This window comes from Oreochromis aureus, linkage group 20 (genome assembly GCF_013358895.1).
Source record: "Oreochromis aureus strain Israel breed Guangdong linkage group 20, ZZ_aureus, whole genome shotgun sequence".
NCBI classification, from domain to species: domain Eukaryota; kingdom Metazoa; phylum Chordata; class Actinopteri; order Cichliformes; family Cichlidae; genus Oreochromis; species Oreochromis aureus.
The window spans coordinates 36,162,563-36,189,550 of record NC_052961.1 but is presented as its reverse complement, the minus strand read 5'-3'; the positions used below and the strand labels follow the sequence as shown (position 1 = coordinate 36,189,550).

The 26,988-nt window shown below is 39.8% G+C and overlaps 1 protein-coding gene across 2 annotated transcripts in view; it reads left to right on the top strand.

Annotated features, from left to right (window-relative positions):
* The window catches only part of rtel1 (regulator of telomere elongation helicase 1), a 37,627-nt gene extending 10,639 nt beyond the window's left edge, over positions 1-26,988 (top strand). For both annotated transcript variants that reach the window (XM_031752940.2, XM_039604201.1), the window contains 28 exons: positions 3,236-3,296; positions 5,004-5,079; positions 6,564-6,648; positions 6,803-6,868; positions 9,005-9,161; positions 9,433-9,471; positions 9,557-9,629; positions 10,961-11,058; positions 11,173-11,228; positions 11,445-11,516; positions 11,690-11,771; positions 11,955-12,087; positions 12,987-13,100; positions 16,082-16,122; positions 17,463-17,548; positions 18,649-18,726; positions 18,874-18,951; positions 20,278-20,424; positions 20,515-20,630; positions 20,791-20,914; positions 21,350-21,515; positions 21,822-21,979; positions 22,207-22,302; positions 22,678-22,888; positions 23,988-24,125; positions 25,908-26,096; positions 26,189-26,317; positions 26,627-26,988. In XM_031752940.2, the coding sequence (XP_031608800.2) occupies positions 3,236-3,296; positions 5,004-5,079; positions 6,564-6,648; positions 6,803-6,868; positions 9,005-9,161; positions 9,433-9,471; positions 9,557-9,629; positions 10,961-11,058; positions 11,173-11,228; positions 11,445-11,516; positions 11,690-11,771; positions 11,955-12,087; positions 12,987-13,100; positions 16,082-16,122; positions 17,463-17,548; positions 18,649-18,726; positions 18,874-18,951; positions 20,278-20,424; positions 20,515-20,630; positions 20,791-20,914; positions 21,350-21,515; positions 21,822-21,979; positions 22,207-22,302; positions 22,678-22,888; positions 23,988-24,125; positions 25,908-26,096; positions 26,189-26,317; positions 26,627-26,697 (2,940 nt within the window). In that variant the 3' untranslated portion in view covers positions 26,698-26,988. The remainder of the gene's footprint in view (positions 1-3,235; positions 3,297-5,003; positions 5,080-6,563; positions 6,649-6,802; positions 6,869-9,004; positions 9,162-9,432; positions 9,472-9,556; positions 9,630-10,960; positions 11,059-11,172; positions 11,229-11,444; positions 11,517-11,689; positions 11,772-11,954; positions 12,088-12,986; positions 13,101-16,081; positions 16,123-17,462; positions 17,549-18,648; positions 18,727-18,873; positions 18,952-20,277; positions 20,425-20,514; positions 20,631-20,790; positions 20,915-21,349; positions 21,516-21,821; positions 21,980-22,206; positions 22,303-22,677; positions 22,889-23,987; positions 24,126-25,907; positions 26,097-26,188; positions 26,318-26,626) is intronic.

The window sequence follows — 26,988 nt, the reverse complement described above, 5'->3', positions numbered from 1 at the left end:
AACAGTCACTGACTGTCTATAGCTTGGTATTTCAGTCTATAACCTGAGACAATGAGGGACAATGAGGGAAATGTCTACAAAAAATAACACCGTGGTCTCCGAATCTGATGAAAAGCCACAGACCGAGCAGCAGGTATAACGTCACCTCCATGTCCACCTTTGTTGTAACGTTCATGTCCCATACTAATTACATCACATACAGTTTTATATTTCTAGGTCCATGAACTTCAAGATTTGGGACTTATAATACTAATCTTTTATTTTTTTATCTAAATCCAGCTTGATTGATGATCCCAATTACTCTTTTTTTTAATGGTTGAAGTGAAGTTTTGAATGTATTACTCTGGACTTTAAGACAGCAGCCAGTATGGTAATATAAGTGAAATACAGTACACACAGTGATTTATAACGTAGAATACATTTCGCTTTACTCAGTACAGAGATGCTTCTTGACAGTTTAGTTAGTAAGTAAGTAAAGTTTATTTATTAAGTGCTTTTCATAGACAGGCAGTCACAAAGCACTGTACACAAAGATTAAAATAAACAAGTAACAAAATAGACGATATACACAATATAAAAGGTTACATGTAAATAAAAATGTGGTGTACGGGGGACAACCAACAAGCTCTGAGTCTGTGAGCGGAGATAATGAGCAGCAGTGTATTTTGTAAGAAGCCTGGAAAAATAATCTGGGGCCTGGCCATTTAGTGCTCTGTATGTTAAAACAAGAATTTTAAAGCAAATTCTAAAATCTATTGAGAGCCAATGTTAAGAATATAAAATAGGAATAATGTGAGCACGCTTGCTAGAACGTGTTAGTAGCCTGGCTGCTGCATTTTGTATAGCTTGGAGGCGAGAAAGAGATGATTTATCCAAGCTGGTAAACAGCATTACAATAATCTAAACATGATGACATAAATGCAGGTCAGCTAAGGAGACCATATTTCACAGTTTAGCAATGTTTCTTAAATGAAAAAAACAGGAACGAGACAGAGATTTTACATGTGAGTCCAGGCCCAGAGAAGAATCAAGTATTACTCCCAGATTTCAAATATTTGACTTGGCAGAAGGACAGAAAGGGGCAAGAACCTGACTGATTTTAAAATGTAGTTCAGGAGGAGCTATGATCATGGTCTCTGTTTTGTTCGTGTTTAATACAAGGTAGTTGCTAGAAAGCCAATCAGAAACCTGAGTTAAGCACTGGACTAGGGTGGACAGCCTATCCAGCTGATGAGGCTTAAAGGACATATACAGCTGAATGTCATTGGCATAGAAATGATAAGACAGGTCACTAAAAGATTGAATAATGCCAGCTAAAGGAAGCATGTAGAAAGAAACTAATAATGGACCCAAAACTGAACCCTGCGGGACTCCGGAGGTTAGGGGGGCAATGTTAGAGGTAAATCTGTCAGTCCTAACAGAAAAGAACCTGTCTGATAAGTGGGAAGACAACCAGTCTAAGGTGGAGCCAGATATACCCGCCAAAACCTTCAGCCTGTTAAGTAGGATTTTGTGGTCAGTGGTATCAAAGGCTGCACTGAGATCAAGCAAAACGATCACAGTTTCACAATTTCCTGCATCAGAAACCATTAACAGATGATTCTAGAACCCTTAAGAGAGCGGTCTCAGTAGAGTGCTGCTTTTGAAAGCCAGACTGAAAAGGGTCAAAAATCTGTAATCTGCATAACGAACACACGGGCAAAGGCAACAGCACAGCCAAGCACACCTGAATCAAATAGTTTATATACATGAGGTTTCCAGCAGATTTTGTAATCTATTGTTCCATCAGCTTTGAGGTGTCACCTGATGAAGGCAACAGAACCACATCATCTGCAAAAAGCAAATGAGGTGACCTCCAAATCTGAGGCCATGGTCCTCAAAAGGAAATGGATGGAGTGCCCACTCTGGGTCAGGGACGAGTTCCTACCCCAAGTTGAGGAGTTCAAGTATCTCAGGGTCTTGTTCACGAGTGATGGGAAAAGGGAGCGGGAGATCGACAGACGGATTGGTGCTGCGGCTGCAGTGATGTGGACGCTACACTGGTCCGTTGTGGTGAAGAGAGAGCTGAGTGTAAAAGAGAAGCTCTCAATTTACCGGTCGATCTACGTGCCTACCCTCACCTGTGGTCACGAGCAGTGAGTAGTGACCGAAAGAACGAGATCATGGATACAAGCGGTGGAAATGAGCTTCCTCCAAAGGGTGGCTGGCCTCTCCCTTAGAGATAGGGTGAGGAGTTCGGCCATCCGGGAGGGGCTCAGGTTAGAGCCGCTGCTCCTCCACATTGAAAGGAGCCCGTTGAGGTGGTTCGGGCATCTGACAAGGATTCCTCCTGGTCGTCTCCTGGGTGAGGTGTTCCAGGCATGTCCCACCGGGACCCAGGACACATTGGAGAGATTATATCTCTCGGCTCGCCTGGGAAAACCTTGGTGTTCCCCCGCACAAGCTGGAGGAGGTGGCTGGGGGGAGGGTTATATCATCTGCAGACAGAGAGAGAGTTGAAACCTTGTTTTTCACTTAACAGTCACATGAAGATTTACCTTCTAAGGCCTCCCCCCGAAGGCCCCCTCACTCCCAAAGGTCTCTTCCTCTCCTTTTGCCAGTCCACATCTAACTTACAATACCTGTGTGTGTGTGTGTGTGTGTGTGTGTGTGTGTGTGTGTGTGTGTGTGGTGTGTGTGTGTGGGGGGGATATAGCATAAAACACATATATGATGCTATCCTTTCTATCTCTAACTAATATATCTATATGTATGTCTATTATAAAAACACATGATCAGTACACTAAGGTAAAAGAAATTTCCATCAGACTACCAACATGTGTAAAAAAATATATAATAGCAGATAAGAGCGACAATGCAAAGAGTCACACTCCCTCATGGTAACCGTTCCTGACAATTTCAGTTCCTTCTGCAGATTTTTTCAGGACACTTAATATGAATTTATGGACAGAAGTCATTATTAGGTTCCTATTTTCATTGTTTTTTGTTTAAATACTTCTAATACTTTAATTTGTATTAGCTAATATTTTTTTATTTCATTTTTATTCTGACAGTCCTGTTGAATAATGAAATTTTTTTTGAATTTTTTCAAATTCGTAAGTTTCCTTGGTCTATCTATCTTAACACATTAATTTCCTGCACAACCTTGCCAGTGATCTAGCTGGTAAAAAAAAATATATATAAGTAATGGGTTAGTGGTTTTGTCTTAATGTGGAATCATTTTTTTGTTTTTCAGGTTCATATGTGCAGAGGAAAAGTTTCCACCAGGTCATGTGTTTACTACAACAATGTTGAAGGTAATGGTCTAACAGAGGGACTGTATCCGTGTAGCAGAACGTAGTCTGGAAAAGCATGTCCTTTTACCTTTTTATGTTTTACATACTATGTTTATTATGTTATTTGACACTAATAACTTTCGAAGTATGGCACAACCTGGGTCTCCAGCACTACTGTGAGGAAGTTTGGAGTCCAGGAATGTCCCAAATGTGGATATTAATAAAATATCTACTGCTTGCTTTCAGTTGATTTAAAAAGGGGGAAAAACTGTTATGTTGAGAATCTAGTCCATACATTTGTTACTTTAATGATAGACTATTATAATCATTTATTATCGCGCTGTGTCAGCTGTTTTTCTTGCTGTGGAAAATGAGATAATTTGGCCCTGAAGATAGGCTTTCAGTGACTCCCATATAACTGAAAATGATATCCCAGGGATCTGGTTTCATTCACCACTGAGCACATACATGTCATGTCCCTGCTGGTCATGAGCGCATTCCCAAACATTGGCTAACCGCAGCCTTAGTAAATGAATTTTGCCCTTGTATTTAATTTCCAGCTGCACCACAGGATACTTATGAAAATCCCCATTCACACACCTGATCTCCACCCACTCTGCCTCCAACAATGCCCCCGTCCAAACCAGGTTTTGGTGGGCCAAGCTCTGCCGTGCAGCGTAGTCTGGAATGTACCCCTCTGGTACCCTACAGGAACACTGTATGGCCCTCCTGAAATCAGGGCAAGGTGTTGGAAGGCCGGTGACACAGAACACCTGGCCCATCTCAATTAACAGACACTCAGAGGTTGTGCAGCTGCAGCACTCCTGCCCCGGCATCTGTGTGACCCATGGTAAATCGGGTGCAGTCGCCACCGGAATCATGGGGAGAGACAGAAGAAAGAAAAGGGTCAGTAGATCACCACAGCTGTCCCTCAGTGACTGGAGGTGATAGGAGGGAGCCAGGAAGCTTCCTTGTTGGGGCCAAATAGAGTGTAACTAAAATGCACAGACGATTCAGTTCACGTTTCTGTGTTTACAGTGATTAGTCTTTACCCGTTTTAATGTCCACAATTGTACTTCCAGTCGCCTTGCTGCCCAGCTTGGCGTCACGTCTTGTTCCTCCTCTCTTCCCAGGTCTTGGTGCAATATTAAAATACACAAGGAAGGTTTGGAGGTTTTAGTGTGCGCTGTGTTTGCTAGCCTCCCCAGGCACTGCCGCCTGAACCAACTGATTGAGTGTCAGAGCTCAAAAGTAAACACAGAGCATCTACAAATACATCAAGATAATGTCTCCATGCTCCAAGAGTGCGTCAGGCACCTAAAAAACACATGGTGGTGAGGAGCCGCCATGTGTTTCTTTTTTGGATAAAGCTTGTAGTTAGGTATGGAGTAAGTTATGCTGCTAGTTATAAAGGCACTCATACATTCTGAATGTCTTAGCATTGTAATAGTATTTATAACTAATTACACTTTATATTTTGATTACGCTCTACCCTTCTGTACATAGCATTTGATTTATTATAGTCCTTCCACGGAAAATATCTGTTTGTGAGTCTGAAGGTTTAGGACCTGACTGACCTGAGGCATCGTCTGGAGGGCAATGGGTCAAACACGTGGTGGGCGGGATGCAAGGGGTCACCCGTGATGGCCCTGGTTTTAATCACATGTTTCAGTGATTTAGTATCCTATAAGTACCAGATCTCAAGCTTGATTTTTTTTTTTCTTCTAGAAAAGAGCACTGACAGAGATTTGGTTAATTCCATCCTCGATGTGGAAGATTTGGTCCAATTTGGCACCAAACAGAGGTTTGTAGTTCATGTGTTCATTTTTTTGTACTTGTCTGTTTCAGTCTCTGTACTGCACTTTCTTATTTTGGTACAAAATGGGGAACATTATTATGCTGAAAAAGCCAAATTAATCTATCAGAGAGATGGAAAACAAAAATAAGTAGGAGTGGTCAAATCAACAATCTACAAGTGCCTGGGTGTGCCACAGCTGAAATAATAAAGTGGCCACTGGAGGATATATGGGCCACTGATATCAGGACATGAAAACTCCTCATGATGTATAGAGATCTCCATCAGACGTCCAGCACCACAGAAAACAGAAAGAGGCAAGGTGCTGAGTGAGTTAGTGTCAGAGCCACAATGCAGGATGGAACGCTGAGCATTCATGAATACATCAGCAAGATGGGCCACCTGAGATGAGCTGCTCCAAGTATGCCAAAGACATGATCAGGAACCATCATGGACAATCCCTGCAGTGGACATACCGTTGCCATGGTAGCTAGAAAAGGCCAGCTTAAAGGTCAGCAGAGTCTACCATAACGGACAGGACCCAAGTTGCAGATTGTGCAAAGGTTCCCCGGACACTATCCAGCGCATAGTAGCGGGACGTAAGATGCAAACTAGGGCAGGCTACACAGGACAATCACGTGAGTGGGATACAGGAACATCTGTGTACTAGAAGTCCCCACGTCCTGATGGGAGACAACACCAAAGGTGGTTGAGAAAAATTGGGCCTGTGTCCTGTGGGACTTTGAAGTAACAGAAAACCACAGCTGTGATAGAGTGGACAGCAACATCGGGAAGAAGGAGCACAAGAAAATAGAAAAGTGCTAAAATAGAAAATGGAGAAGGGCCAAAGTAACAACTGGAGCAGATGTGGAAGGTAAAGTCCAAAGTTGTCTCAGTGATAATGGGAATATTAGGAGCTGTAACCCCAAAATAGAAGAATGAATTTAGCAGATAGCAGGCACAACATCAGAGGTCTTAGGACCAGCTAAGATACTGTACAGAACTCTGAAACCCTACTGCAGATCAGTAAGTAGTTGTTCTGAGAGAGCACCTTTGAACAAATATTAAAACATCTCTGTCTCAGGTAGGATAGGAGTGTTGTCTTCCAGAATGATAAGGCCTTATCACAAATGAGTCATTATCATTTGAAGGATGCTTTTTGACTTTATTTCAGCAGTTGTCCTGAAGCTTCAATATTATGAAACAATACCAGAGGCATGATGTTTTCTTTCATTTTAATGTCTTTTGAACTCTTCAAATTCTCTGAGTCAAAATGTAACAGTCATCTGAGCAATAAATCTTAAAAGCCTTAACAACCTCCCCTAACAGTGCAGCAACTCATCCAAGAACCACTGAAACGCACAGTAGTCACAGGCTAGTGGATAGGAACTATACCTTTTGTACTATGTTATCTCTTTAAACCGCTATCAGAATGAGTCAGTTTTTCCGTAAAGTTCACATATTTGATTTCGCATTTGTAAATTTTTCCACAGAGTCTGTCCTTACTACCTGTCCCGTTCACTGAAACAACAAGCAGATGTCATTTTTATGCCATACAACTACCTGCTAGATCCAAAGGTAAGCTCAGTCATCCACATTACATCTGAGGCTGACATCTGTGACCATAAATGAGCATCAGCAGAGACTTTAGTGTTGTGATTGGCACTGTCATTTCTAATCTCCATGAATGCTAATATTCAACTGCCTCTCCCTCCCTCTCTCCATTCCACAGAGCCGCAAGGCACACAACATTGACCTGAATGGAGCTGTGGTTATCTTTGACGAAGCTCACAATGTGGTAAGGTTATATTTTTCCTCTGTCAAATGTATTCACTAAAAAATTGGCACTGTTGTATATAAAAGCTTCGAAGACCACAAGTGACCCACTACTAAATGGGAGTGGTCTACACTAGAGGGTTTCAAATGCATTTTAACTTGCAGGCCACATCGAGCCTAATTTAAAATCAGAGGGGCTGGCCTACTCAAACCATAAGGATATATTAAAACCAGTGTTTCTAGATTTTCCTTTTGCACACTCTCTTTTGATTCACCCACTAATTATATGCACAATATTCATTCACTGTATCTTAAGGAAGTTGCTAACTTATATTGTAGCCGACTCTCTAGCAGCACGACCTCTTCACCTGTCCCTTCTCCACTTTCCTGCTCAGTATGTCAGAGGTTTAGTTACTCCTCAGCCCTCTTTAGTAATAACGATGCTTGTAATAAATGTAGCCCCTTTAAAAATCTGTATCTAGCCAGGCCCATGTAGCAGGTGCAGCCAAAGCTAGCATAGCCACTGTTAGCTCTCGCCCAGCAGATTGTCCCAAGCAGCCGGGAAAACGGGACGGCTGGGTGACAGTCAGGAGGAAGCGTAGTCCTAAACAGAAGCCCTGGTACACCACCAAACCCGTCTATGTCCTAGTTGTTTTTCCCAACTTGGTGACACATCCTTTGAGGAACAAACTCTAGTAATTGACGAATCTGTTTCGACACATGTGAAGCTACAGACACGAGCAACATAGTGAATTGTCTTCCAGGGGCCAGAGCAGGCGACACTGAAGGAAATTTAAAACTGCTGGCTAAGGGTAAACGTAAACTAATTGTCAGAGTCCAATTAGTTTACGTTTGGACTTACGGGTGCTTCAGAATCTGAAGCACAGGCGTTAAAGGGGGTGGGGCAGCAAGCTTCCACTCCAGCTTATTAATCAACCAAAGACGCAGACAGAGTTTGAATTCATTTAAAAGCCTGATGCTTAGTCTTGTCCACCATAGCTGGAGAACTCAATGAAAAACAGTTTCATTTGTTTTCTGTCTTTCACCTGGGCCTTACTCAGAGTTTGTCTGATTTCTCAAACTTTTTATTTAACAGTGCTCAGCTCAGATCAAATCCGTGTGGATCCACCACTTTAATCACACTAGATCTTGTTTTTTGACATATGACATAGAAACTGAACAATTTACAGGATTTCCTGAAAACCCTCTTTTGTCTGATCATTTTCTTATAACATTTAAATTTACAGTTAATGCACAATGCAAGGTGCTGCATATTTAAGGCATGATTCATTATTGAAGAATGTGATAAACACGTGACCATGAACTCAGGGTCAAGGCCAGAGGTCACGCTTTCTGAAAATCCTACTTACTCTGATGCTGAGGTGTAGCACTGGTGCCTGCTAATATTTTAATCATTTTTTGTCAATCATTTCAGCAGTAGAGAGCAAAACAAGATATTTGGTGGGATTTTTGCAAAGCAACAATCTAAGCATGTGTCATTGTTGAAAAAAGCTCTTTTATTATGATTATTAATATGAACACTGTTCTGGAACATGCTCGCCTTGTTATTTTCATCTATTTATTACATGATGGCCACTTTTCCTGACAAAATAATGGATTGCATTTATATAGCGCTTTTCTAGACACTCGAAGCGCTGTACAATTCCACTATTCATTCACTCTCACATTCACACACTGGTGGAGGCAAGCTACAGTTGTAGCCACAGCTGCCCTGAGGCAGACTGACAGAAGCGAGGCTGCCATATCCCACCATCGGCCCCTTTAGCATTAAGCTAAACTCTCATTTAGCTTAATGCAACAAATGTAACTTGAGACAAAGGACACCTTGGTTGTGATGGTCTAATGCCAGTTTGCTCCACTAAAATCTATATTTTTGTGGACACAACATTCTCAGACAAAATCTACATTTACATTACCTGTACTGTTGTCCTTTGACATGTAGTAACCACACACAATTTAACTTTTAATTTCATACACTGGGTTTAAAGGTTCTATATAAATAAAGTTACTATTTACAAAAACATTGGTTGCACAGACTTATAATAATGTTTAAAATAAATATTTGTTATATGGATTATGCTGATAATTACTTTTGTTGATACTATCCCACCTGATGTGATGTTTCTTTTGTTTGCAGGAGAAGACATGTGAGGAATCAACATCGTTTGATCTGACTCCCTATGATGTAGCCTCGGCCATCAATGCTGTGGACAGGCTGCTTGTGGAGCAGGCTAAAGAAATCAGCCACAAAGACTCTGTGAATGAAGACGTCAATGTAGAATCCCTCAGCTCTGGTAAGAAAACCTTCACTTATACACATGTTCCTAACAGAGTTTTCCATCTAATATATAGAGTGTATAGTTGTTTATAAATGTCATTGTACTTTGGGTTACTTGTATACTTGTAGAAGTTTGGATTTACTTCTACTTGTTAACTCTTTACTAGCCTTAGTTTTGCCTTGGCCTTAGTTTCATTATTACTAGTAATTTTAGTTTATTCTTTAGTGAAGCAAGAAAAAGATTGTCAGCTGCAGGTCTGTTGATATTTTGTCTTTTTTTGTTTTAGGTTTAAAATTAGATTTGTCCACCATCGCTAAAATCAAACGTAAGTATTAAAGTATTGTGGAGTGGATCGTCCTGTTGGTTGGTGATTTGAGGTCTTTTTCTAAACTTGTTTTCTGCTTTAACAGAGATACTACTGGATCTGGAAGCTGCCATTGATTCCTATGATCCAAGTGATAAAGGCATTACCAAACCTGGAATGTAGGTGACAGCAGCGCTATTCATCTGAGCAGGCTTTCAAAATAAGAGCCTATGGAAATAGAGTCATCTGAGTGTATGGGTTGCCCATTAATAAACTGATTGAGCAGTTGTTCCAGACATATGAAAATGAATAAATAAATCTCAAAGCATACTTGTTTGAGCCGGTCCAAGAAAATAATGATTATTGTCCAAGCTTTTCCACCTTCAGTAATACAGGTTTGAAATATGATGGCATTAGAATGTTTTAGCTTCACTAAGATACACATATCCTTACAGAACAGATAAGAACATGTATCTGTTCATGTTTATTTTGTTGGTTCCCTGAATGACGTCAGTGTCACTTTAAGTTAAGGTCATGTGGAAAAAGCAGACGATGTAAGAGATAAAGCTGTGCTCCTAAGACAACAAAGCCAGACTTGGAGTGCAGTTAGTGTAAAGCATCAGTGGGATGAGGGCAAGAAACAAGACTTTAAGTGATAACATCTGACCAGGATGAGAAACAGACTGTCGGCATTTGTTTTTACACACGGTCTGAGTCGGTTCTGTTCCATAGAGTGTGATTCAGGTAAGAAAACACACGTCACAGGTTGGTGTGTCTTGTCGTTCGTGTGTGTTTTATGCATAGATTTGTGCGTTTGTGCTTCGTATGATGTCTGTTATGTTTAAAGGCTGTCTGCATCCAATTTTCAATAATGGGAATGAGAACTTCCTGACATTTAGCACATGGATTGTAACTGGAATTTATAGAGTGATTAAGACAAATTGAACATTGGTGACGTTTTAGATCCTACATGTTATATAATTTTTTGCACCATGATGTTGTAATAGAAGGAAACACTGAGATATCACATTTGATTTGATATTTTATTAGCAGCATGAAAAATGCTTTTCTTCTACATCCATATTTGAAATAATCATCTATAACGTTTTGTGCGAATCAGTGTTAACTGCATACAAAAAACATTTTAAAAATGTATCTTAGTCAACCACTGTTAACATGGACACACAGCAGAACAACAACGAGCTCTGAGTCTGAGATCAGTTTTACTTATGTTGTCGTTTTTATCATACTTTATTGCAGGAAACTGACACAATTGTTCCCAAAGTATTTTTAGGGTAGTGTGGTGACACTGTGACAAATCTGTGGTTGGAGTCAAATATTTAAAATAAAACGACAAGAAGAAAGTGGTCAGAGACTGTCTGTGATGGTAGTCCTTAGACTACCATCACATAAACCCTATGGACCCTAGTGGGGTTCTTCCTTAGCTGGTCAGAGAATGATTCTGAAGGTTATAATAACCTGCACTGCATGTCTCTCTGTTGTGTCTTAGCTTCATCTATGAGGTGTTAGAAAGAGCTCATCTGACCTACAGCAACAAGACGGCAGTCTATGAAGCTCTGGAGCAGATCAGTGGATACCTGGCAGGACGTAGGACACATTGTCACTTCATTTATCATCTGTAACATTTGCTGGGTTTATTATACAGATCGTCTTAGTGCTACTAACTAACAAATGACCTGTTTGATGCATGTTTCTCACCAGAGCCCGGAATATTCCTCAATACAAGTGGACTCCAGAAGCTGTCTGATATCATACAGGTACACTTCGTATGGATATTAAAGAAACAGGTCAATGTTAAACTTCTTCTTTGTTTGGGTTTTTGCATTGGTCCCATAATATTTGTGTGGCCTACCAGAATTGATTGAGATCATTCAACAAAATTATAGACTTCATTACTATTTATTGCATAAAGAGTAATTATTTAATCACCTCATGGCGTGTTTGAGCGTTCCCCTCTGTTCTGGTGTTTTCAGCTGGTATTTTGTGGTGAACCATCAGAGAAGGACAGACGGCACCAGATGGAGACCAACACGGCTCATTTTAAGGTGTGTTTTTGCACAGTTGTGTTCATATTGGAACCAGCTAGCATATCTTTGCCACGCTTGATTGAGAAGTAACTGAAACCATCACCATTGTTTCGGCATCTTAAATGTTTGATTTCTTTTTTTTTATGAAATGAAATGACTAATGATGAGCTTGTGTCATGTGTTTGGCTCAGGTTCATATCCATCGGGACAACAGCGTTCACAAAAAGAAACAGAGTGTTGATGTGTGGGCTTCATCTTCATCAAAAAAACAAGGTAATGATGCACAGCGTGACGCGTTGGTGGGTTACATGGAGTCACATGAACTGAATGTAATATCATGATATTTTCTTTATACATTTAGGCCAGAATGTGAACCCTGTTAAAAGTTCAATAGTTATGAGTGTATGAACTATTTGTACTGTAAGTAAATGTGATTTGTTTCTCTGCATATTGCAGGAAATATTCTGAGTTACTGGTGCTTCTCTCCGGGCTTCAGTATGCAGGATCTGGTGAATCAAGGCGTTCGCTGCATCATTCTGACCAGTGGTACCCTCTCTCCCCTGTCGTCTTTCACATCTGAGATGAGAATGTGAGTTAGCTGTCACTCTGACTGCACGGATGCACAGTTACATTTTTCCCACACTGACTTGAGTAGAAGCTCATTTAAAAAAAACAAAACACAATGGCCTTTATACCTGTTTAGTCTGAACACTGTCTACAGTGAACTGTTCTTAAAATGTAAATCTTCCGCTCCTTTGGTGATTTTTGTAACAAGTGAACTACACTCGCCATAAAAGTTAATGATTCATTTTAAACTCAGCATAAAAAGTTGTCTTTAACATGGTTAAACCAGGAATGCTGATACATTATGTTGCATTTATCTGTCAATAAGTAAGAATGACTCTGACATTAGACAGACCTGTGTTCATTTCTTAGCATCCAAAGGCAGTATGGCACATGCTGATGAATTACATCTAAAACATGTAACATATAGGTTTTTGGAAAGTGTAATGTGTTTTGAAAATGTTGTAACCACACCTCTAAACACCACCAGGGTGGATTTTAAATTAAACAGTCAGATTGTCCAAATGATTGCATTAACTGTTCAGAGGTTTCAGGCATTTTTTACCCCTTAAGGTTGTGATTGTCACCAAGCCTGGCAGGTGGGTGGTGTGGACACAGGTTTGTGAATGCGATAAATCAAGAACCGGTTGGTGTATGAGTTTGAAATTGACACCGTAGCTTTAGATTTAATAACTCGTAACTTTAGCGTATTCACTTGTTTGTCAGTGCAGCCCTTCATGAAACAGTGTTATGCATGTATCTGGGCCAAATATATTCACTGTAATGCTGTAATCTATACTTTTCTGAGAAAATTATCAGGAAGTATCAAATAAAAAGCATTACTGGGAAGCTTTTGTTTGCTGCATGAACAGCGGGGTCACCCTGAAACTTGATGCCAGTGAGTTTCTGCTCCTGCTGTTACAGAGAATTCCCAGTACGTCTGGAGAACAGCCATGTGATTGAGCGGGACCAGATCTTTGTGAGCATCATTGCACAAGGGCCTGATGGAGCGCACCTAAGTTCAGCGTTTGATCGGAGGTTGGTATTTGTTTTTTTAGCATATGATTACTTTCTAACAGGTCGGTTTGCAGCTCTTAGGAATGAATAAGTTTTGCCTAAATACAAATGAAGGCGCATGGCAAAACTCATTCAGCTCATTTATTGGATAGTTTTTCTGACCTCTGGGGAAAAGTTGTCAAACCATATTTTTTCTCATCTTTTGATTTATTAGAAAATCAAGTAAAATCCTGCTGTGTGTGTGGAAGACTTCAATTCATTTTTATATAACACTAGTTCAAGAAAACTGTCTTCTCAAGGTAGTTTGTATTGCACGATTGCACTCCAACAATCAGACTGTTGTGCATTAGAGGGTAAACTGTAAATAAGCTGGTTCTTATATAGTGCTATTCAAAGATTATCAAGCTAAGCACATAAAGTGGAAGAGTCATAATAGCAATAAAATCAGTGTTCCCAAGACATGAGATTCCAGATTATCTACTTTGTTTCTACTGTATTACCAAAAATGAAAACACACTCACTGAAACACTGACACACACTGAAATAAACAACTCAGCTACATCTGGAAAAAACAGCTGCATCAGTCAGACAATTGCAGAATATAATAAACTGGAACTGAGACCATTTAAGCACATGGAATGTAATGCACAGGATTTGGAACACGAAATAGATCCAGACAACAACAACTTGCAACTGCAGCATTTATTGGATGAGATAACTAATGAAATAATTAAATTGAAGCTTTGGCTTGATAAAAACAATTTGTCATTAAATTTAAATAAAAATAAAAATATTTATTTGGAAATAGCAGTTTAACTACAAATGTTCAGCTTCAAATAAATGGTGTTGATATTGAAAGAGTCAATGAAAATAGATTTCTTGGGGTAATACTAGATAAAAGACTTAACTGGAGAGCTCACATAAGATATATTCATTCCAAAGTATCAATATGTATTGCAATACTAAACAAGGCAAAGCAGATATTAGACTGGACATTACTTCATATTCTCTACTGTTCACTGGTTTCACCTTACTTAAGTGGTGGGATTAAATAAGTTTGCACTTCTTCCCACTTCTTTTTGATATGTAACTGAATCTTTGCTAAATGAACTTTTGTATATTGTTTACATGATTGAAATAAAAATTAGCAAGCAAACAAACAAAACACCAGGTTAAACTTATTACTTATTCAGACATTCTCATAGATGCAAATCTGAAAGTGCTGCTGAGCCTGCACCTGTTCAACTTGCCTTTTATATTAGACCAACCATGGTCAGAACTGCTGTCTATTCTCCATCATGGTTACAGCTTTCCTTGCTAATGTATTAAAGGCATTATTAACATTATTAATTTTTCACATACTTTGGTACGCTTTAATTTATGTTTATTTGTAGATTTGACAAAGAAAGCCCTACTTTGCCTTGCTTGTCCTGACAGAACACTACAGTGTTCAGTATATCAGTACGCCAGTGATGAGTTTAAAGCTTTTGTAAGTTCAAGCCTTGGTCACAACCAGTCCAATTGACAAGGTGACAATGCAAACAAAAAAAGAAGTTGCTGAAACGGTGACACCAGGATAAAGGAGATCCTTTTATTGTAATTCTAGAATGCTAGTAAGGAAACACTACTATAATTTAAAAAAAAAAAACAACTACCAGACTTACGGTTAGGATATACAAGAGAGATACCTGGAAGCTAGCAAGAATTCTGGAAATGCATGAGTAGCTAAGATATTTCCGAATACACACACAACATGGAAGGGAGTACAAGAGAAATGGGAATTGAGGAAAAACAGACAACACTGACAATAAAGGCTGTCAGTGGCAATGAGCTATTAGATCCACATTCACAAGAAGGAAAGATCAGTGTCGCAGCCAGATACATAAACACTTATATTGAACCAGGTCAGGGAGATGTATGAAAAATCCTAGGAAAAAATTCCAACCTTATTTCCTGTTTATGTAAGAAAAGGGGCCTTCACATTAACTGACCACAGAATGTGTTTAGTTGATAAGAGTTTAAGTAACTCTTAGTTAAATCGAAATTGTAACTGGAAACTATGTTAACTTATTATGAAAAACCTTTCAATATAGTGCTGATTCATTTGTAAGACGTTTGACAGTTTTGTTTTGTTTTTTGTTTTTGTTTTGTTTTTTAAATAAAAAACAAACAAACCCTGATTTATTAACCCCTTAAAACCAATGGGAGCGCTCCTGTAGGGTTTTGGTCAGACTTTTAGATCAAATTACCATAACTCTTAAAACAACGGGGCAATCAAAAAATGTCAACAGTTTCTGAAAGTATGACCTTTTTCAGTGATATTAGGGTCACTACGGTAATCCCAGGCAGGGCACCACATCTAAATCTCAGCAAACAACACAGGAAACAACAAACAGCAAAACGGTAAAAAAAGAACCCAGATGCCCAATAAAATGTCAGTTTTCTGTAGAGCTTCATCACACTCACTCCCTCTCTCTTCTCTCAACCAACGTTAGTCTTTTGGGACTGCTGCAGCACTGTGCCTGGGTTTAACATTATGACCCAAATAGCACTGTATCGCTGCTTTCAGGAACCACGAGGATGTCTTTCAATTGAACAGATGGTTCAGGAGTTACAGATGTTGAAAAACCTGTCTGATGCCAGCGACAGGTTAGGTTTTATAGGGTTAAAAGAGGTGTAATGTATTAGAGAGATGTCCCTCAGAGGCACCCATACACTTTTCAATTTATGGAGGATGTGTCACTAGGAGATATGAGCTGTTGTGGCTCAGTAAACAATGATGTTCTAAAACACGGGTGGGGAACTCCAGGCCTCGACGGCCGGTGTCCTGCTGCCTCATCTGCCTTATTTGTATGACACAGACAATCCCTTTGCAGTAGCAGTTGGTGAGAGTGGGAACGAAAAACTCCTTTTTTTATATGTTCTCTCATATATATTTTACTGGTTCGTACTTTGAAGTTGTTACTTGAATGCTAACCTCAAACTGTAAATTTGTGTGGCAGGTTTGTTCCTGAAAACATGGCGTCTTTGGGCAACACTGTTGGTAAGATCACAATATACAGCATGGAAATCGTTTGATTGTGCTGACATCACCAACATTGTTAACTTTTAGCTCTGTTGTTCATGGTTATGTCATATTGCTTATTACCTTTTTGATATTGTGTTTAAGGTAGCACTTTCTACTACAGCTTGGCAATAACAGGATCATAAGGTGGAAACAGAAGGTACTCTTGTACCTGTGCCTATGATATGAAGCAAAATAGAATAGCAATATATTAATAAGACTTAATAATACTGATACTGATACTGGTAATAATACTAATACTGGCTGATGCTGTGACATATAACATGTTAGTATTTCTACAATAAATTGCCAAAAGTATTGAAGACAAGTGTGCGATTGTTTTTATCACCATTTTAATGATGGTGCTCGTATTAATTTGGTCCATGGTTGCTGATCAGTGGTCATGACAATCATGACAGCTCATTGTTCCTCAGTGCTGCTGGTTTCAGTCATCATGCAAATGTACTGTTTATAAGGTTGGGGAAACCTGAGCTGAGACAGTCACCTGGTAGAGTGACGAAATGTCTCTACTGCTGACAACAATACATCTATATGAACAGGATTAATGTTTTAGGACTATCTATAAATTGTTTATTTGCCAGTGATGTAAAATAAAATGGCCATAACATGATTATAACATTTACATTTAACACACAGACGTGTTTTTCTTGTTCTGTTTTTTTTTTTAATTATAGGAAATATACAGACAGATTGTGCAGATTGTTTAATGTTGTACTAATACACCACATTAAATAATATTTACATTGTTACCTTCAAACAAAGAGTAAGGTTGTGAACACAAGGCAGGATTAAAGTCCAGCATTATAATAGAGAGTATCCTACTTTTTAACCATTAGTTACTATTGCTTTGTTATTATAAGGTTAATGTGAGGGGCCAGTATATACATATTCAGATGCACAGATATAGGAATTTTATTATTAGCAGGTATATGTCATATTGCCAATATATTACTGTAACTAACTGGTTTTGCCTCATAGGGATACGTTTTTCTGTGTTATTACACCTAATTTTGGCCCATTACCACAATTCGCCTTTCACCACTGTTGATACGTTGATACGAGGTAAAAAATGAAAACTACTTAGATATTATTCTGATGATTAAATAGTAGTAATTTGCTACTTCCATATTATTACCTTCTTGGCCTTTAATGCCTTGTTATTACCACATTACTGCTGAGCCATCATAGGAAGTGCTACCATGTTGGATTGTATATGGAGTGTGAAATCTTTGTTTTGATTTCGATATATATTTGTAACTTATACTCGCATATATTTGTAACTTGTGTCCTTTCCTCAGCTAACCTGAGCCGTGTGGTTCCTCACGGACTTTTAGTATTTTTCCCTTCCTTCCCTTTAATGGAAAAAACATTGGAATTCTGGAAAGTAAGTGGAAAGTCAGCAGAGTCACCTGTGGAAAAAAATAATATTTTGGGGGTTGAGGGGGGTGTTTTGTTTTTTTAGACCTGTACAGTGTCCGCATCACTGCAGCCGCAGCACCAACCTGTCTGTCGATCTCCCACTCCCTTCTCCCGTCACTCGTGAGCAAGACCCCGAGACACTTAAACTCCTCCTCCTGGGGAGTGAGAAGCGCTGGGAATGAGAATCAGCACCTCATTCCCAGCGCTTCACACTCAGCTGCGAACCATTCCAGTGCAAGCTGGAGGGCATCGCCCGGTGAAGCCAACTGAACCACATCATCTGCAAAAAGCAGAGATCAGATTTTGAGACCATAAAACCAAATGATCAAATCACTTGAACTATACTTTTTCAATTAACCTACTCGGAGCTAATGCTGATTCTCTTCTGATCTTTGAGAGGAGAGAAAGAACCAAAGAATGTTAAGCCAAATTGTAAGTCCATAGTTTGGGCAGCAGTTGATCCCTCTGGTGTCTCTGCTGGAATTTCCAACTGTGAACTATGAGATCCAATTTTTTTTTTTAACTGCTCATCGTCTAGATGACAGATGGAAAACCCTTTATTTTTTCTGCACTAAAGTTTTATACTTGGTCATCCTTTCTCCCACCTCTCCTCCTGGATGTCACATCTCCTGAGGTGATGTCTGGGCTCACACCCATTGTGACATCCAATCACTGTTGTTGGCATTTAATCACTACACCTTACCATCCTCCCTGTCTGTTACTCTCTGTGACCTTACTTCATCATGATTTTAAGCATAGTTTAAACTTCCAAATCACTTGTACATTTTTTTATTTTCTCATCATTATTTCAATTACATAAATACTTCTTATACTAATACTAATTAGAAGCTAAGAATTGCTTTCTGAAGTGTGCAAGAAATACATAAGAAATGCTGATTTAAAAAAAGCATGTAAAGATATCAAAAGAGTTAATCATTAAAAGTCAAAAGCCTTGTAACCTGTATGAACTAATTTATTTATGTTACATTTTATGTTACAAATTAATCATTTATAACAATCTAAGATGCTACTGTAAATCATTTCCTGCATGTGTGTCATCACCAGGCTAACGGACATGCAAACCGCATTGAGAACATAAAGCCCATGTTTGTTGAACCTAAAGGGAAGGGCACCTTTAATGACGTGAGTATTTTTTAGGTATCTAATCACTTGGCTGTAAACCCCTCTATTCACATTTTCACATCTAAAAATATTTCCTAAGCTGTTTATAGTAAAAAAAAAAAGGTAAAGCTCTGATTAAAAAATGAGTCTCCATCTGTCTATTCCTAGGTTATTGATGGTTATTACAGCAAAGTCAATGATCCAGCATCCAAAGGAGGATCCTTCTTTGCTGTGTGTCGAGGGAAGGTGAGGAGGCTGTCCATGAAGTCTGTAAAAGTCCGAAAATGTTTTCTGTTATCATGTTTCACCTCAAAACTTTAGCTGTATACAGTGAGTATGCAGTTGTGGTCCGAAGTTTACGTACACTCATCATGAGCATGAATGTACAACAGGCAGCAAATCATCCATCTGTATACTTGATAGTTGGCGCAGTGTTCTTAGGTTTGAAGGCCTCACTTTTACTCGTCCAGTCCGGTTGTCATTGTCTGTGAAGGTTCTTAGTCATCCAGGTTATCGTAGTCTATGGAGCTTGGAAAGAAAACCATTTGACCCTAGAACTGAAGAAGCTGAGAGGTGAAACGTCTTCCAGCAACTTAAGGAAGTCCAGACACTTTTCTTTCCAAGCTCCTTAGACTACCTGGTCAATGTCAACAACAACACAGTCGCTGTCTTGTTTGTCCAAAAAACTTTTCTCCAGAAATCATTTGGCTTATCTGTGTGGGCAGCTGTAAATTCTGTTGTTGTTGAATATCCTATTTTCTCAATCTGAGGCTGACTGTTTGAGTCTCCTTCCAGAGCTTGGTAAAGTTGTGAGACATTTGAATAACTTGTATTTACTTAAAATTGTTTGAACTGATGATCTTGGAATTTGCTGCTCAGAAATGTTCCAAGAGACATAAATCTACAGTTCTCATTATTAGCTCTTTACGGAGTTCCTTGGATTTTCATATTGTTCTGAGTATTGGTCAATCCAGACAAAACTTAGTAGTAGTTGTAATGGATCACGATCACTAATGAGTTTATAGGCGTTGACCTCAAGTTAAAAGACATTATGAAAGATTTTAGCAGATGTATATCAATATTTGAGTTTATGCATGAGAAAATCTAAATTAATTTAAAGTAGTGAACCCAATTTTGTGAAAGTCATAAGAGATGAATGCTGTAAAATCATTCCACCCTGAATAAAGCAGTTGAAAGAAATCATTAAAAGCCCCAAATAATCATTATTTTCATACCAAAGATGATTGTATGTAAACTTCTGACCACACCTGTATATGATATTCAAAGGTCATGTTGACACGAGAGGACAGGGGTGCCAAACATGTGACATCAGGCACTTTTCTTTTGTTGACAGACTACACAGTGTTTTTGTAACGATGGCTCATGAGTGTGAATGGTTGTCTCTCTTTGTTAGCAGTTCTATGCTGCTTTTCCATGATGCACGCTACCTCCTGTTCTGTGATGCAGGGACTAATTGGATAAACATTTAAGAAGATGCATAGACAGATTTTCTTTCATGTTAATGTAGGGTTACACAAAAAGCCGTTCTGTAATGATATCTTCTTGTACTAGGCGAGCGAGGGTCTGGATTTTGCAGACACCTATGGTCGGGGTGTCATCATCACTGGCCTTCCTTTCCCTCCAAAGAACGACCCTCGAGTCATCCTGAAAATGCAATTTCTGGATGAGATGAATCGAAAGAAAGCTCCAGGGCTCAAGGTGAAAGAAAATTAACTATTGATGTACACTAACAAGTTACTCTGTCATATTACGGTAGTTGGATCTCTCTGTCTTTGTGTGTGTGAACAGTACTTATCAGGGCAAGACTGGTACAAACAGCAGGCTTTCAGAGCTGTGAATCAGGCCATCGGTAGAGTGATTCGTCACAAGGAAGACTATGGAGCGATCTTCTTGTGTGATCAGAGGTCAGAGCTGGTTTACTTCAGTAACATCATATCAGAGGGAACATCCTCCGCTATACCACACAGCAGCACACGAGCTTCAAATAAGTGCTTCGGTCACCTTATTTATTATTTATTGATGATAAAAAATTATTGTTAAACTAAAGGAAAACTTTCCCCACAGATTTAAAAGTGCTGATGCCCGGGCTCAGCTTCCATCGTGGGTGAGGTCGTATGTGCGCCTCTGTGACAGCTTTGGCAACGTGGTCCGTGATGTTTCGCAGTTCTTCAGGATTGCACAAAAAATGGTGAGTTGTCGCACCTGCACGGTTCATACAATGCAGCAAATTCTTGCATTATTCAGTTTTGTTAAAGAACCAGCTCATAGTACTGATTCAGATCTGGAGGGAAATCTTTTTTAAGCACTGAAAAAACATTTTGATTCAAAACAAAAAAAAGTGAATAATTACTGGCCATAATTATTAATGGCTATGACACTGTTTATCGTGCTGAAATATAATTTGATGTAAGTGTTATCTGTGAGTTTCTGTAGAATAAAGGTGAAGTTAGGGGTTTTTGTAACACCATGTCAACCTTTTTACTTTTATAATAAATGTCTACTAACATGTCTGCTGGTGTTTGTCTGGTTTTCATTCATTGCATGTGCAGTAAAGGTGTGTAGACACTTGGTTACAGTTCAGCTTGTCAGCTTATACTCACAGTTTGTGCATTAAACATTTAAGAGGCCTGTGGTTGAGAAGAAGGCTCCAGCAGACAACTGTGCGACTGTGTGTTCATCAGACACTCAGTCCTCCAGTTTCACCTCTTGCTCCTCCTCGCAAACGTCTCACACCCAGAAGGCCAAAGTGTTGGACACCTGCCTTCCCAGCCTGAAGAAGAGGAGACTCAGTGAGTACACAGATGATGGATGTGGTTTGATGTTTTGCTATTAAAGATGAAGGTGTTCTTTTGCTATACTAGATATGTTTTGCAAAGGGTTTCACAGAAATGTCTTTAGATTTCATTATGCAGTTGAAATGTAGAAAAACTACAGTAGAAACACAAAGAGTTCAATAATAAATGGTAGAAATTCAACTAAGAGCCAGTTAACCCTAAACCTACAGTTGGAAGGACTAGTTTTAAAATCTCCAGCTACAGCTGCTCTAAAGTGAGTCCTTGATTAATTTTAATCTGTCCCCTTGTTTTTGTGATCAGATGAGAACAGTGGAGCCAGTGGAATGGCCAGCATCTGCCATGAGTATGAGAGTGAGGTGCTGGACAATCAGAGGAGACCAGCCAACCTGCTGGATGCTTTGGAGCAAGGCAACCACAGCACTGGAGAGGACAGTGGTTTTACCATGGGAGAGGAAAAGGTAGCTCGTTTTATTAATTCACATCATGAGTAACAGACTGTGTGTGTGTGTGTGTGTGTGTGTGTGTGTGTGTGTGTGTGTGTGTGTGTGTGTGTGTGTGTGTGTGTGTGTGTGTGTGTGTGTGTGTGTGTGTGTGTGTGTGTGTGTGTGTGTGTGTGTGTGTGTGTGTGTGTGTGTTACACTATAAATACCAGTTTCAAGATTTTCCACTTGTTTTGTTTCTGAAGGCAAATCATTTGTCCACACTGTCTCTTCAATACGATAAGAGGATGGAGGATGAGTTGCGGGGTGGAAAACGTAAAATCAAGTTGGTCCAAGAACAGGTAAGTGGTGTTCTCAACAATGCACAGCTGGACTCGGTGAAGACGTGTTTTCTGACTGTTGAAAGTTGGTGATGAATCGTTAAAGATTAAAGTGTTGGGATAATTATGTTTATCTGTGGCCTACTGTTAACTGAATTTGAACTTTTAAGCAAATATTTATCTAGTAAACCTATGGTGCAGACACCTGGTGAAAGTGCAGAGGATTAGTAAGAATGATGTGAGGGTGAAAACAGGAAAAGCTGTTGGTCCAGATGACATACCTGTAGACGTACGGAGATGTCTAGCACAGAGGGCAGTGAACTTTGAACCAGATTGTTTAACATCATTTTGAATTTACACTGCTGCTGCTTTTCTTTTCCTCCATGGTTACTGAAGAAGCCGAGTGTCTCTGAGGATTTGTCTGAAGAAGGAAAAGCCAGCAGGGCTAAGAAATTCCTGGCGGACATGAAGAAGTCCCTGAGTCAGGTCAGCTTTGACCGCATCATACAGGCTCTGCAGACCTACAAAAAGACCGACGACCTGGATCAGCTGCTGACTGAGACAGCAATTTTAAGTGAAGACACTAATACTCAGAGTCTCCTCCATGGTAAATCTTCTGCTCTAATAAACACAAAGTTACCTGCACATTCAGACTCATATCTGAACCTCAGTTTTGCATGTGGTAGCACTGCATGTTGTGTACTGATGCTAGAAGGTACTGCAATACACTGCTATTAAAACGATAAAATACCACACATGGTTAACACTGAAGAATGACAGTACGCTCTGTCACCTATAAAGTATACCTGCTTTGCAGGTCTGAACTCTACAGAACACGTTTTCTCAATTTACGATTAGTCATTTTACACTCTTTGTAAAATGTGTCTAACTAGTGCAACTATTTACAAATCCGTTAAAGTCTTTGCACTCTTTTCAATAAAGTGTTTTAAATTATTTTAATATGTATAATTAGTATGTTTTAAATCGTACACACCACAATAGTTTGAATATGTGCAGAATGCATTGACAAGCAGGGTTTCTATGAAAATCACATTTTCTAAACTGCAACATTCAGGTTGTTTCATTTGCTTTACAACCCACTGTGGTCGTGCACAGTGCAAAATTGTAAAAGTTGTGTCTCTGTTCACATGGTAAGGATGAGATAAGCTTTAATTCAAAGGGTAAGTATTGCTTTAACTGTTAAGGAATTATAACGTGCATTTTCAGAAGCTCAAAGTAATTAGACAAACCAACATAATTTTAAATAAAGATCGTTTTTAATAACTGGGTGAAAATCTGTTGCAGTCAATGATTGCCTAAATTGTCCATGGACATTGCCATATTTGGTTTTTTCCAAATTCATGTTGATTTACACATGTTTGGATTATAAAGTCTGAACATGTTTGGATACAGTGCAGATCATAGTCGGTCAATATGAATTTTCAGCCTTGTGTCTTACAGAGATCTACAATAATAGAATCCTCGCGTTCTTTGTAGTTTGCCCAGTTTTTCACAGTAGTGTAAGAACACCTCACCCAACGTTACTTTTGAAAAACTGAACATAACTGTCATCATTATTAGTCTTGATATTTACACAGGAATACTAACAATGTCAAAGCCATAATTTCAGTATCAGCGCACCACTATAACAGTGTGTTAGTGCAAAACAGTTTGTAGTTGACTGCTGTTGCTGCCTTGTGTCACAGGCTTCTACCAGTTTGTTCGCCCACATCACAAAAAGAGGTTTGATGAAAATTGCCAGGAGCTGACAGGGAAGGGCTGTGGATACAAACCTGATCACACTCTGTCCAAGGATGAGAAGAAGACTGTAATGCTGCAGAACGGTATGAAACACATATTTACTCAGTGCTCTTCATTTTCCTCTTGGAAATGTGTGTGAGATACATGGATTAAGAAAAGAATGTCAAGGAAGAATTTTGCAAGAATAGCACAATATTCCCTTTAACATAAAAAACAAATTCCAGCCCATACTCGGCACAGATGACCCTGACCCCTCTGTACACTATGCCGGCCACTTGGTTATGGTGTTCCATGTATGCCTTGCCTGCTAGCATCTTGCACCCTGCTGTTTTGTGCTGGATTGTCTCAGGGGCATCTTTACACAGCCTGCACCTGGGGTCTTGCCTGGTGTGATAGACCCCAGCCTCTATGGATCTTGTGCTCAGAGCTTGTTCCTGTGCTGACATGATTAGTGCCTCTGTGCTGTCTTTCAGTCCAGGCACTGGTAGGATTTCTGGATGTCAGCCACCTCCGCTATCTGCTGGACAGGCCCCTGTCCTTCCCTGATGGTTCCTCGCCTTCCTCCTCTTTCTTGGGTTTCTGCTGCCTGAGGTATTCACTGAGCACACAGTCGGTTGGGGCCATCTTCATGATGTATTGTGGATGGTCGTTGTTTCATCCTGGACTGTGGTGCTGACACTCACCAGTCCCCGGCCTCCTTCCTTCCGCTTAGCGTACAGCCTCAGGGTGCTGGACTTGGGGTGAAACCCTCCATGCATGGTCAGGAGCTTTCTTCTCTTGATGTCAGTGGCTTCTATCTCCTGCTTTGGCCAGCTTATTATCCCAGCAGGGTACCTGATCATGGGCAGGGTGTAGGTGTTGATAGCCCGGATCTTGTTCTTACTGTTCAGCTGACTCCTCAGGACCTGCCTGACCCTCTCCAGTTACTTGGTGGTTGCAGCTTTCCTAGCGGCCTCTTCATGGTTCCCATTTTGTCTGTGGGATCCCCAGGTACTTGCAGCTGTCCTCTATGTCAGCAAAGTTGCCTTCTGGTAGTTCGATCCCTCAGTTCTGACTACCTTCCCTCTCTTTGTTATCATCCGACTACACTTCGGGTGGCTGTGGCTCAGGCGGTAGAGCAGATCAGCTACTGATTGGAAGGTTGGTGGTTCGATTCCTGGCTCCCCCAGTCTCCATGTCAAATATCCTTGGGCAAGATATTAACCCCAAATTGCCCTCCGATGCATTCATCGGAGTGTGACTGTGTGTGAATGCTTATTAGTTGCACTTGGCTTTAGAAGTGCTTGTATAAGTGGGTGTGATTGGGTGAATGTGGCATGTTGTATAGAGCGCTTTGAGTACTCTGGGAGAGTAGAAAAGCGCTATATAAGAATCAGTCCATTTACCATTACTTCTTCAGTCCGAATGACATTCTGATGTCATTGCTGTAGATCCTGGTGGTGTGGATCAGTGAATCAATGTCTCGTTCACTCTTGGCATACAGCTTGATGTCATCCATGTACAGGAGGTGGCTGACAACTGCTCTATTCCGTAGTCGGTAGCCAGTCTTGTCAGAGTTCCTGATGAAGACTCTTAGGGTCCTGTTGATCTTGTATAGTTCTCGGCATTCCAGGATCCAGGTGTGGGGCATCGAGTCATCGGCCTTCTTGTAACCAATGCAGGCAGTGCACAGGTTGGTCAGTCTGGTCTTGCAGTCTCGGCTGACTGCTCGGTCCACCAGTAGCTGATGTTTTCACCTATTCTCTGCATATAATGCTGCATTTTTGTCAAACAGTAATGAAGTTTACTTCATACATACCCATACAAAAAACTTGTGCCATGTAATGTGTGTCAGTGGTGTTTAACCATAAAACTATGTTGATCAGGTTCTGCATCAAAGAATGAAGTCCACACTACTTTTCTGACTGATGTGAAAAAAGCTCTTGGAGCAGAGAGATCGACACAGCTCTTTCAGGCTATTCACACCTACAAAAAGACAGACAACTATGAAAAACTGGTGACCACAGCAGTGAGCTTATTCACTGAGAGAGATGAGAACTTCGGCCTTCTTGTCAGTAAGTGTTCTTCCAGATCATGAGATGTTCTCTGCTATCTTCCTGTAAATGTTTGCAGTTTGAAAAGAGTTTCTTGTGTTCCTTTTCTTAAGGATTTGGTATGTTTATTCGTCCTAACCACAAGAAGCAGTACAAAGACATGTTGGATGGCTTGATAGGTCAGCCAGTCTCTGCTCCTGATGTTCCTGTTATGATTGAGGAGCAGCAAGAACAACCGGAAGGTAAATCCCTGTGGTTTAGAAAAGTGTGCTTTACCTTGTGACTAATCATTCTCATTCATTCAGTTTTATTTATATGGTGCCACTTCACACTACACTGTACTTTATATTGTAGGGCAGAGTGGGCATTTAACTTTGCTGAATATTCAGTTCTCATTTAGTTTTTTATTTTTTGGTTTTTGTCAGCGCCTTAACAGATAACAGATACAGATAACTCTTTATTGTCATTGCACAGTTATACCGAGAACAACAGTACAATGAAATTGGAAACTTGTTTCCATGTGTCATCCTGTTGTTTTCTTTGTTTTTCAGCTTCGCTGTTGTCTCCTTTGAGGTCCCAAAGCAAGATTTCCAGTTTTTTCTCAAGCAGCCAAAGAAGATAGAATGCAAGTGAATGCTAAATGAATAGTCCAGAATTCCGTATTGAATTCAGGTTATTATAGTTCAAACTAACTTGAGTCAAATTTCTATGCCTGTCTTCAGTGACCATCCCAGGAACAAGTCTGTTCCTCTGCTGAAAACAAATCAGAGTAGATCTTCTTTTTTTTTTAAACTTGTTCTTGATGTTTGATGTTTTGAATGTAACTGTAAATAAATTGGCTTTCTTTCCATGTGATGAAATGTAAATCTGATATGGATAAATAAAATCTTTTTCATTTTTTAAGATAATTGAA